We start from the raw sequence: 11,290 nt of genomic DNA, 5'->3' as shown, positions 1-11,290 counted from the left end.
GCTCCGTTGCTGCCAGCAGCAACTTGCTGGTGACCCAGGTCTCCCAATGAATCTTCGCGCGTGTCGTCGTCATGGATGCCGGTCAAAACATCCTACGCTTTTGGCACCTTCATACGACGTGATCGCCAACAATGCAGCTGGTAACAGCTCATGCAAAACCTCTCTTTGCTATGGAGGCACACACGGCGTACAAACTCGGAGTCCTCTACCGGCCGCCTAGGTGTGCAGTAGTTATAATAGCACTTTCGATTCTGATCGTCTCGACTCTTTTGCCATGAAGCTGTTCTCGATCCTCGTTCTCCTACTGCTCGGCGCTGGTCTCGTCAACGGGTATGCCAACCCCAAGCTGTGCACCGGAACCTGCACCAACGCCCACGACCCGTCCATTATTCGGCGCGATGATGGCACCTATTTCCGCTTCTCCACGGGCAACAAGATCGCCATCCACTCGGCCCCGGCGTTGACGGGCCCATGGACGTATCTCGGAGCTGCAGTGCCCACTGGCTCGAAGATTAATTTGACGGGCAAGGATGATCTCTGGGTGAGTGTGTTCGTTGTCCCTGGATGTTATCCTACTGATAGTGACCCACTCGTTCTGTTTTGTAGGCCCCAGACGTGCACAAGGTTGGCGACCTGTACTACTTGTACTACTCGGTGAGCTCCTTCGGAACTCAAAATTCTGCCGTCGGCCTCACCCGGTCCACGACAATGGAGGCAGGCTCGTGGACCGATCTTGGCAGCATTGGCGTCACGAGCGACTCGTCTAAGAAGTACAACGCCATCGATCCGAACCTGTTCCAGGTTGGCAGCCAGTACTTCCTCAATTTCAGCAGCTACTGGCAGGACATCTACCAGGTGAAGATGAAGTCAACTCCGACGAAAACCGGTGGGGCAGCGGCGTATCAAATGGCGTTCACATCCAACTACGAGGTGGTCGAGGCTGCATACATGTTCTCGTACAACGGCTACTACTATCTCTTCTTCTCGAAGGGCACTTGCTGTGGCTACGACACGTCACGACCTGCCACGGGGAAGGAGTACCGTATCCTCGTGTGCCGCTCAAAGCATGCTACGTCCGGGTTTGTTGACAAGAACGGCAACGACTGTACGAACAACGGCGGCACGGTTGTGCTCGAGTCTCATAGCTACGTCTACGGACCAGGAGGCCAGGGGGTGTACAATGACCCCAAGTACGGCCCCGTGCTGTACTACCACTACGGCAAGCCGCGCTTCATTTACCTTTGTTGTCCTATTATCACTGACGGCTTTCCTGACTGTTTGGTGCAGTGGACACCCGGATTAGGTATGCGGATGGAGACAAGAAATTCGGTTGGAACCAGCTCGACTTCTCCAGCGGCTGGCCCACCGTCTAAGCACTCTCAGAGGAGCGAGGAGGGGTCGTCGATGCAGTGTGTCATGAATAGGGTAGAAACCATTCCTATGTTGATGGTAATTTTCTTCGGAAGGCCCCTGTTTTGGGAGAACGCTCTTGGGGTTAACTAGCACATGCATGTACCAGGCAGTTGCTACGCCTACGATTCACTGCATGTATGAAGAATCTACATGCACCATAAGCTTACGCCAAATTTGTGTCATCCTGACTGACATGCGAACAACGAGAACGCGTTGACAAGTCGTCGCGACAAATACTTGATCGCTCCTGTGCCGTGGCATTCCCTACGGGTGCATTGTCGTGCCGTCAGGCGGAGACTTTGTGTGTGCCAACCGGGATTCAGGAAGAAATGGATTCTTGTCAAGATAGGCATTTCAGTGGGGTCCAAGCAAACGCTGCCGATATTTGCATTAGCGCTTTACTACTATTAGAAAGGATTTAGAACCGTTATAAAGTCGTATTGCCTGCAACTTGTGAATAGAATTCGCTCAATACTACACCTACACTGAAAGCTATGCGCCTCAGAGCTCGTGGTCCAGGTTGCCAATGCGTCTCGATTCTCGGATGGAGCCGATAATGTTTACCATACACTTGATACGTTTGGGTCCTTGACTCAAGGCTTGAGCACTTCCAGCAAATCCATACAATGCTAATCCCAGCCGGGACCCTAGATTCATCTGGCGGGTACGCCACGCCACAGTCAGAACATACGAAACGTCGGTGAAAAGTCAACACAACGGTAAAGGCACAGCCTGATGGTGGACTGTGCTGTTCGAACGGTGTGGCGTGTCAACGGCCCAACAAGAAGAGCTCTTCACTTTCAATTTTGACAGCACCAATAACGAAGCCGTGCCTACTTAAAAGCATGAAGGTGCTCTCTATTCTCGTCGGACTTCCTCTCCTCGTTGCTGGCCTCGTCAACGGATACACCAATCCTCTAACGTGCACCGGCACCTGTACCAATGCCCACGATCCGTCCATTATCCGTCGCGATGATGGCACGTACTTCCGCTTCTCCACGGGTAACAAGATTGCTATCCACTCTGCTCCAGACCTGACGGGTCCTTGGAAGTACCTTGGAGCAGCAGTCCCGGATGGCTCCAAGATCAATTTGGCCGGCAAGGATGACCTCTGGGTGAGTATTTAATCGCCTTGTCACTCCCAATGGTGCTATTTGTTAACGGTCTCGTTCGTCGACTAGGCTCCTGATGTCACCAAGGTGGGCGACATGTACTACCTGTACTACTCAGTTAGCTCTTTCGGAACTCAAAATTCTGCCATCGGCCTCACCAGGTCCAAGACCATGGAAGCGGGCACGTGGACTGACGCAGGCAGTGTGGGTATCACGAGTGACTCGTCCAAGAAGTACAACGCTATTGACCCAAACCTGTTCAAGGTTGGCAGTCAGTACTACCTCAATTTCGGTAGCTACTGGCAGGACCTTTTCCAAGCCAAGATGAAGTCGACTCCTACGAAGAACTCGGGTGAAACCGCGACCCAGTTGGCCTTCACCTCCAACTACGAGGTTATGGAGGCCGCGTACGAGTTCTCGTACAACGGCTACTACTATCTCTTCTTCTCGCAGGGGTCGTGCTGTGGGTACGACAAGACCCGCCCGGCCAAGGGTAAAGAGTACCGCATTCTCGCGTGCCGCTCGAAGAGTGCGACGTCAGGTTTTGTCGACAAGAACGGAAACGATTGTCGTAACAACGGCGGTACCGTTGTGCTCGAGTCTCACGACTGGGTCTACGGACCAGGAGGCCAGGGGGTGTACAATGACCCCAAGTACGGGCCCGTGCTGTACTACCACTACGGTAAGCTGCTCTCACTTTGTTCGTCTGTATGTACGCTGTCACCATTATCTAACACCATGTTCATTGTAACCTTGACGCGCACGCAGTGGACACTCGAGTTGGATACGGCGATGGCGACAAGCGCTTTGGCTGGAACAAACTCGACTTCTCGAGTGGCTGGCCTAAGGTGTAAACTCTCCGTGCCAATGTGCAAGAGTGATAGAAGGAGGAGATGTCTGTGTTACGCCAAACCCAGATTCCTGCTTGGAACGGCGTGTGATCCAGTGCGTTCTTACAAATATATGTGGATGAAGACGATAAACTAGTATCCGAAGTTTGGAGCACACACTTCAAAGTATTCATGGCTCTGTGCTTAATTTATTTTGAAGTGAGGATGTCATTTAGTCAATCCTAGCGCCACCTAGTGCTCGTGCCCAAGACCTCTGTGCTTGTCGTGCACCGAGGGCTCGCTTGTGATTGTTTAGCTGCAAGTTTACGACGACAGGTTGTATATAGCGAGGCCACAGCGGCGGTTGCTGCTCGCAACAATCGACGCGCGAAAACGTGCTCGAACACTTGCGATGCAACACAAAATCAAAATGACTTGCGGCAATGCCCATGGCGATTGCACGAAGCAGCTCCTAAGAGCAATCCAGAATAATCAGCGGATATGTTTTCGAGGTTGACTCATTTAGCGATGCAACACAAAATCAAAATGACTTGCGGCAGTGCTCATGGCGATTGCACGAAACAGCTCCTAAGAGCAATCCAGACTAATCAATGGCCACCAAAGGTGCGCTGGTAGTTGTGATGCACTGCGTAGTCTGAATCATGCTACGAAATCTGGTGGCAAGAATCCGTTCCAGCCTGCTTCGCTGCAGCGTGCCTCGCGTGTCAGTCGAGTTGCGGACTTGACAGTACTGTACATCTCGGAAGTATTTTATAAGCCTACATTTTGATGTGTCCGAGTTGAAGCAAATCCGCACTTTGCTGCCTGGAATCGGTACACATGCACTATAATAGTATATTGTACGAAGTGTAGCTCTGTATAGATTCCTGTTGTCCATCGATTGTGGATCACTGCATTCTGATGGGCCAAGGTATGAGTCAATAAGATCACTTGCGTCGCAATCGCAGACTCCAGCTGGGATAGCCTTGTAGAGCTGTTTGAGCTGTTTGAGCCGTATAATTCTGCAGCGAGTCCATTGTGCCTTGCATTTTCGCATTTGACCGTAAGCACCACCTGAGCAATCATGAAGCTTCTCTTGATGCTCGTCGGACTCCCGCTTCTTGTAGCTGGGCTCGTCAACGGATACGCCAACCCCCAAACGTGCACAGGCGTTTGCACCAACGCCCACGATCCATCCATTATCCGCCGCGATGACGGCACGTACTTCCGTTTCTCCACCGGCAACAAAATTGCTATTCACTCTGCCCCAGCACTCACGGGCCCGTGGAAGTATCTGGGTGCCGCTGTTCCGGATGGCTCGAAGATCAATCTCAAGGGCAACGACGACCTATGGGTAAGTTCATGAGACTTGTTTTCAATAATATTTATGCAGTACTGACAAAGTTGTTCCGCTAGGCCCCCGAAGTGAACAAAATCGGAGACACGTACTACCTGTACTACTCAGTTAGTTCGTTTGGCACCCAGAGCTCTGCTATCGGTCTCACCCAATCCAAGACAATGGAGGCGGGGTCGTGGGTGGATGCCGGTAGCGTGGGTGTTACGAGTGATTCGTCCAAGCCGTACAATGCCATCGACCCCAACCTCATTAAAGTAGGAAGCCAGTACTATCTCAACTTTGGCAGCTATTGGCAGGGTCTTCACCAGACGAAGATGGCGTCGCTACCGGCAAAGAGCTCTGGCGAAACCGCAAACCAAATCGCCTTCACCTCGAACTTTGAAGTTGTTGAGGCAGCTTTCGAGTTCGCCCACAGCGGCTACTACTACCTCTTTTTCTCCAAGGGTTCGTGCTGCAAGTACGATCAGACTCGCCCAGCCAAGGGCAAGGAGTACCGAATTCTTGTGTGCCGCTCCAAGAGCCCTACATCGGGTTTCGTCGACAAGAATGGAGTTGACTGCCGAAACAACGGCGGATCGATCGTTCTTGAGTCGCACGACTGGGTTTACGGCCCAGGAGGCCAAGGAGTGTTCAATGACCCGAAGCACGGCCCCGTGTTGTACTACCACTACGGTAAGCAAACTTCTTCAGTGCTTTTGATTATGATTATCTTTTGTTGGCTAACGGTTTTGAATGTTTAACACTATGATCTTGCAGTGGACACTCGCATCGGCTACGCGGACGGTGACAAGCGCTTCGGCTGGAACCAACTCGACTTCTCAAGCGGCTGGCCCACTGTCTAAATGGCTCGACTTGTACAGCTTCACGCATGCTACTGCGGCGATTTTGCTGGAGGTAGTAGCCATGCTACGACCAATTCCAACCAATCGAATTCACTTTCACGCTCTTGTCTCTGAAATGAGCGATACTTTCCCGGGTTCACTGAGAATGGAGTCAGCAGCGAAGATGTGTTTGTAGGAAGTCCCATAGTCCGGTGTCCGCACCACTTGTCTACTTTATCCGTGGTATTGCAGGAGTCCAGGAACGTGTTCGGAAAATGAGATCGAGGTCACCTCTTTAATAAAGGGGCATATATTCCCACACGTTCTATCGGGTCGAACCTCGGCGGCGCGTTTGGTGAAGTCGTACCAAATATTTCCTGAAGCTTGTCGAGGTTACCTTCTTGAGTGCTGACCTCGTTGATGCGTTGGTTGCAGAAGAACTTGTCCAACTCCGTACGAAACACGCTTTCGTGGCTGATGGTACGAAAAAAACAGCATCCGGCAACGATCAGCCCAGCCCGCAGCCTGGTGAAATAGCGATGCCCAGGTTGGCAGACGCAAAAACCCTTGCAATGATCAGAGCGAGGATGAAAGCTCACACTGTATACCCCCGACAAAGCTGAGCAAGGGCAACTACATGAATGCTAGGGGTGCAGCGAAGGTAACCCCATCGCGGTCGTTGTCTTTTTTGCTGGATGCTTATCGCCACTTCCAATTTACGCACATCGACAACAACAGGAGTAGCATCCTCACTGTTGCAAGCATCTGGAAGATAAATGCCTTTGACTAACAGATTATGACCGTAGAAGTTCTTCAGGTTGAGAGAAATCACGATTGATGCAGCATTGATGGAAAATCTTGTCTAAATTCCTGCAAGGTTAGCTGTTTGAGGTCGCTTTTCTTCTTGATATCGCGGCCGATCTTTTTCCTTGGCACTCAACGGCATGAATCGGCCGGGAAAAACTTGATCACAGCTCGATGGACGCCGAGACACCGTTGTCGAGAGATTCAAGCGTAAGAGATTGCTCGTAGCAGTACGTAGCATCGACATCTGAGGAACCGTGCCCATTCCCATCGCCGCATTAAGCAGCAATCCCCACCGTGATACGCCGAGTTTCTTCCACAACGAGGAATTATCCGAAGCTCGATGCCATCGATACGACACTTGTGAAGCAAACCCGAGACTTTTCAGATCTAAAAATGACAGTACTCGCTCTCGAAGTTTTTGTGGTAGCGTATACTCTCCGCTGTCTCCACGCTGGCCCTCTACTGCTGACGTTCGCTGCAAGTCTTCGATTCCAGACGCAAATTCAGCTTGAGTTTTTGCATCTCGAGCTTCTTCTTCCGCCACGTCGCCGTAGCAGTTTTCCGCTGCAAGATCGCACTCCCGTCTGACAAGCAGTCGAACCGTTCTGTATTGGCCCTTCCTAGTCGCGTAAAACAACGGGGTCTCTCGATCGCTCGTTCTCGCGTTGACATCCGCTCCCCGGTCTAGCAAGAGCTCTGCAACGTGCACGTGGCCGTCGAAGCACGCGAGATGCAGAGGCGTCTCTAGCGCGTCGTTGCGAACGTCCACACCCCACCCAAAGTCGAGCAACAGCTGCAGCACGTCCAAATGACCTCGTGCCGCGGCATGATGCACCGGAGAGCAGCCGAGCTGCAACATGCAAACACGAATTAGTCAGCTCACAACCTTCGTCCTTCTTCTCAATTGGCAGCCACGTACGAGGCCTCTGCATCGGTCCTTGTCCACTCCTTGATGCAGCAGCAGGAACACAGCGCGCTGCCTGCCCTTCTCGCTCGCAATCAGCAGCTGCTCGCTCAACTTGTCGCTCTCTGTAGACAGCAAACTTGTCAACTGTCGAGCGGCGTCTTCCTTCTCTCTGCGCTGGGTCTTTTTCTCCTTCCTCCTAGTCGGCGTCATCTCGCTATGACTCCCCCAGCAATAAAGCGATATAGCAAATAGCTCAAATATAGCAACAGGCAAAAAAGGCAACAAGCAAGTTGAAGCTTAACCGGTTCGGGTGTCTGTTCATAGCCGATCCGGTTCAGTGTAACCGGTTAAGTCGCCTCGAGAGGTACAGTGTACCGCTGATCGTGCGGTTCCCCTTTCGAGACCGAATCGACCGTACGCAGGACTCTCCCGGGCAGGCAGCGACGATGGTGAAGCCCGTGGTGAACGCCAACATGAACAAGACCCTGCGGGAGGTGGTGGGCCGCTTCGTGGGCGCCAAGCCGCAGCTCTCGCACAAGCAGACGGTGCAGCGCCTGTACAAGCAGTCGCTCAAGACGCTGGACTCGTGGATCATCGACCGCCGCCTCTGGAACGAGGAGGCTACCAAGATCCGCGCCGAGTTCGACGCCAACCGCACGCTGGACGCGGAGTCCGGGTACGTTGAACTTCAAGTTTTGACATTTTTGCAGGGCGCTATGGTTAGTTTGCTGCGATTCCGGTGGTCTGACAGGGTATTGTTGATGTTGTTTATGACGGATGTTGATCCGTATGCAGTCTCGCCAAGCGTCTCGTGCGCGAGGCACAAGACAAGGTGGACCACTACACGCACCCGGACCGCTATATATTCAACTACATGCCTGGCGGCTCGCTCTACATGCGTAACGCGCCCATTCCGCTGGACGTTTGCTTCCCGGACGGAGTGATCCCCGATGACGTCGAGGTGTCGCCGCTCGAGGCCATCAACATTGACATGACGCCGCTGCCCGCCAAGGAGACGGTCTTCGTGGACTTCTCCAAGAAGGGCTACGACTAAACTGTCCCGGTTGCATTGACGGCAGGTGCAGAGATGAGATCGTTGCTGCAATTTCAACGAGAACCAATTCAAGAAAGAACGGGTAAAAGGTGGTGTTTTGAGTGGAGTGTGGGGTGCTTTTGTTTGTTTGTTTTTGGAAGGAGAGATTGCAGCTCAAGAGTAGTCGAGCTGGTCGCAGATGCGGGACTTGGTCACGGCAGTGTTGAGCCCGAAGTCGCGGTATCGGAAGCCGTTGAACGACGTGGTGAAAGTGTTTGGTCGGCCGAGCCGCTCGATCTCGACCTTCAGCTGTGCCTTGTCGGCGCCAATTTCTCGATTGCTGGTGGCGTACAAAGGATGCTCACCTCGAGCTTCAGTGATCAACTTGATGTCGACGGCCTTGGGCATGATATCCTCTGGGCGGACTGCAAAGTCTTCTGGTGCTGCTACGTCTACCTGTCGGATGGTGACGAGACCAGACGCTTCCACCTCTATTCAACAACACAAAACGAGCAGGTAGCAGGTATCACGTTAGTATCCCTAGCAGTTCCAGGTTGGATCGAGTGTGAAGCCGCTGCAGCACGCACCTTTGTGTACGGTGAGTTTATCCATCCGCTGGCTCAGTCTCAGGCGTTCCTGCGCGCGGGTGCCTTCACCAAGAGCCCCCGACGTCGTTTGGTACATGAACTCGGTCAAAGCGTTCGCAGAGCGTGGCTGGCCAGTGCCAATCTGGTTGTTGCTAGAACTGGTGCGGAGCCGAGGGGCGTCGAAGGTCACCTTTTCATTAAGGTCAATGCCCACGATCCCAGAGCTCGTGGTCATGAACGGGTTGTTGGTGCGCCGCGTGTGGTGGATTGACGAGCCTCGTGATACCATGCTTTCACTGTTGCGGACAAAGCTATTCGCTTGTGCGGAACTCGTTCAGATCTCAAATGCCCTCTTCACCTCGACAGAAATATCCATTGCTAGTCACGCTTTGAGCTCTGCTTGCATTTTTAGCGGCACCATTACCAGTGCACGACCTTATCTGCACGAGCTCATGGGTTCCTTTTACGGTGGTAAACTTAATGTTAGACATTCGACTTGCAACAGGGTACGTCATTCACATTGCATGATTGGACCAAAACCAACTTTTTGTATTGGAGACCATGATGTTCATTGGGATGCTGGAGCTGTGGCAGCTCACGTGGGTTATCGCAGTGGCTGGTGCTCTGCTGTCGTTTCGCAGTGGAGCATGTCGGGGCTTCGTTCTGCAGGGCAAGATGCGCACCCCCGTGGCCGTCGCGCAACTCCCCGGACTATCATTGCTGCGCGTGGAGGTGCCAAAGAGTTACTGGACGTGGTTCTACCTCATCGGAGCACTGCACAGCGTGTTGGTGCTGGTTGTTGCAGTCTTTTGGCACGACACGCGAGTGGCGCAATTCGCTCTGCACCTTGCGCACCCGAGAGCGGACCAAGACACTTTGGTGGTGGTCCAGCCGCATACCATTACGTTTCTGGGACTCTTTGCGGTGCACACGACACGGCGCTTCTTGGAATCTCTCCTGATGACGGAGTTCGGTGATGCCAAGATGCATGCGTGCAGTATGTTGCTGTAGTTCTCGTCTCGCTTGACGATGCACTAACAGTTTGATGGTGGTGGTGACAGTTTTGTTTGTAGGCACCTACCACTACGTTGCAACTGTGCTCTCCGTCCTCTTCGACCCGGACGCAATTACGTTGCATGAGAACTCAACGTCGCGCCAAGTGATGGCTGTGGCTGGAGTTGTAATCTACCTCGTTGCGACCTACCATCAAACGCGCTGCAACTACTTGCTCGCGAAGCAGAAGCGCGCTAACAATATGAAGCACGTGATTCCCCGTGGTGACTGGTTCGAGACCGTGCGAAGTCCGCTCTACACGACCGAGATCATGCTGTATGGTGGATTTATCCTCGTCACTGGTGGCACAGTCTCCATGATCTACCTCATCTCCGCCTGGGTAGTCGCCAACCAGCTTCTCCTCGCACATATCAACTCGCAATGGATCGAGGACAAGTTCCGCGATCGACTCCACGAGCTCCCAAAGTGGAAACTCTTTCCACACGTGTGGTGATCCGTCAATAAACGTCTGTCAGTTGTCCAAGAGCAAGAATCATTGAAATCTATTTGAAAAGCAGCAGCATTTCCCCCTCCAACCTGAAAATGAGCACCCACCTTCACTCTGCCTTCTGCATCTTGGATGGGGGTTCAGACTCCTTGGTCTCTTCCTCTTCACTCTCGCTGTCCTCACTCTCCTCACTCTCGCTCTCCTGGGTCGGTTCTTGCCTCTTCCTCTTCTTATCTTCCTCTCCACTCCCGTCTTCGTCCTCCTCCGTGGCCCAGATCTGCTTCACGTCCTTGGCTGCGTCTTCCCTGGCGATCTGAATCCGGGCCAGGTACTGCCCGTACTTGTTGCCAAAGATGTTGTGGTACCCTCCGGGTCCAGACGCGCACCCTCTGCAGCCGCTGTGCTTCTCCTGCACCGCCTGCCCCTCCGAGAGCTGCTGCCTCGGCACGCGGCAGATGCTGACGGTGCCGTAGTTGTAGTTCTTTGGGTTAATAGCAAAGGTGCTGCACAATCGCTCGTAGCCCGGCTTTTTCCACTTGGCGATGAGGTTGGCGTCCACGAGTTTGCGCTTGACGCAGTAGTCGTAGACCTCGCGCGGGATCTTGTGGTACTTGTGGAACATGTCGAACACGTAGCGACTGCGCTGCCAGTTGATTTGATGCACGGGCCACAGCGCCTCGCACTGGCGCTTGCCCTCGTGCGGCTCGTTCATCTTCTCGCGCAGCTCGCGCTCCAGCGCGTCCATCACCGGCTCGATGTACGCGTAGCCCGCGGGCGCGCGGTTCTTCTTGCTCCACTTGGACATGGCCCACACTATCGGAAATGCAACAGGGTCGTCGCGTGACTCGTTTTTTGTATGTCGAAAAATAGCAACCTGTTATACTTGTGCTCAGTCGTATCCGTTATGTGTCACACTTCAGGA

The 11,290-nt window shown here is 53.1% G+C and overlaps 8 protein-coding genes across 8 annotated transcripts; 5 read left to right on the top strand and 3 right to left on the bottom strand.

Moving 5' to 3' along the window:
• Positions 1-274: 274 nt before the first annotated feature.
• On the top strand, positions 275-1,373 carry KRP23_10401 (putative arabinan endo-1,5-alpha-L-arabinosidase A; the record flags this gene model as incomplete). Its single annotated transcript, XM_067880846.1, has 3 exons — positions 275-541; positions 607-1,219; positions 1,288-1,373. 3 exons carry the CDS (start codon positions 275-277, stop codon positions 1,371-1,373), a joined length of 966 nt encoding a protein of 321 aa, XP_067742233.1.
• An 885-nt stretch (positions 1,374-2,258) lies between these two features.
• On the top strand, positions 2,259-3,379 carry KRP23_10400 (putative arabinan endo-1,5-alpha-L-arabinosidase A; the record flags this gene model as incomplete). Its single annotated transcript, XM_067880845.1, has 3 exons — positions 2,259-2,528; positions 2,595-3,207; positions 3,294-3,379. The coding sequence occupies 3 exons, from the start codon at positions 2,259-2,261 to the stop codon at positions 3,377-3,379; spliced, it is 969 nt and encodes a 322-aa protein (XP_067742232.1).
• A 1,060-nt stretch (positions 3,380-4,439) lies between these two features.
• On the top strand, positions 4,440-5,554 carry KRP23_10399 (putative arabinan endo-1,5-alpha-L-arabinosidase A; the record flags this gene model as incomplete). Its single annotated transcript, XM_067880844.1, has 3 exons — positions 4,440-4,709; positions 4,772-5,384; positions 5,469-5,554. The coding sequence occupies 3 exons, from the start codon at positions 4,440-4,442 to the stop codon at positions 5,552-5,554; spliced, it is 969 nt and encodes a 322-aa protein (XP_067742231.1).
• Positions 5,555-6,395: 841 nt separating this feature from the next.
• On the bottom strand, positions 6,396-7,457 carry KRP23_10398 (GA-binding protein subunit beta-2; the record flags this gene model as incomplete). The annotated part of the gene is made up of 2 exons (XM_067880843.1): positions 6,396-7,190; positions 7,260-7,457. The coding sequence occupies 2 exons, from the start codon at positions 7,455-7,457 to the stop codon at positions 6,396-6,398; spliced, it is 993 nt and encodes a 330-aa protein (XP_067742230.1).
• Positions 7,458-7,693: 236 nt separating this feature from the next.
• On the top strand, positions 7,694-8,301 carry KRP23_10397 (NADH dehydrogenase [ubiquinone] 1 beta subcomplex subunit 9; the record flags this gene model as incomplete). The annotated part of the gene is made up of 2 exons (XM_067880842.1): positions 7,694-7,923; positions 8,043-8,301. The coding sequence occupies 2 exons, from the start codon at positions 7,694-7,696 to the stop codon at positions 8,299-8,301; spliced, it is 489 nt and encodes a 162-aa protein (XP_067742229.1).
• A 153-nt stretch (positions 8,302-8,454) lies between these two features.
• On the bottom strand, positions 8,455-9,156 carry KRP23_10396 (uncharacterized protein; the record flags this gene model as incomplete). The annotated part of the gene is made up of 2 exons (XM_067880840.1): positions 8,455-8,771; positions 8,868-9,156. 2 exons carry the CDS (start codon positions 9,154-9,156, stop codon positions 8,455-8,457), a joined length of 606 nt encoding a protein of 201 aa, XP_067742228.1.
• A 272-nt stretch (positions 9,157-9,428) lies between these two features.
• Positions 9,429-10,374, top strand: KRP23_10395 (Polyprenol reductase 1; the record flags this gene model as incomplete). The annotated part of the gene is made up of 2 exons (XM_067880839.1): positions 9,429-9,864; positions 9,929-10,374. The coding sequence occupies 2 exons, from the start codon at positions 9,429-9,431 to the stop codon at positions 10,372-10,374; spliced, it is 882 nt and encodes a 293-aa protein (XP_067742227.1).
• Positions 10,375-10,477: 103 nt separating this feature from the next.
• KRP23_10394 (Protein BUD31-like protein) lies at positions 10,478-11,173 on the bottom strand (the record flags this gene model as incomplete). The annotated part of the gene is made up of 1 exon (XM_067880838.1): positions 10,478-11,173. One exon carries the CDS (start codon positions 11,171-11,173, stop codon positions 10,478-10,480), a length of 696 nt encoding a protein of 231 aa, XP_067742226.1.
• Between the last annotated feature and the right edge of the window lie 117 nt (positions 11,174-11,290).

This window comes from Phytophthora ramorum (genome assembly GCF_020800215.1).
Source record: "Phytophthora ramorum isolate Pr-102 chromosome Unknown Phyram_PR-102_s0009, whole genome shotgun sequence".
Classification (NCBI taxonomy): Eukaryota; Oomycota; class Peronosporomycetes; order Peronosporales; family Peronosporaceae; genus Phytophthora; species Phytophthora ramorum.
Note: the sequence above shows the minus strand (reverse complement) of the source record. Positions and strands in the feature narration are given on the sequence as shown.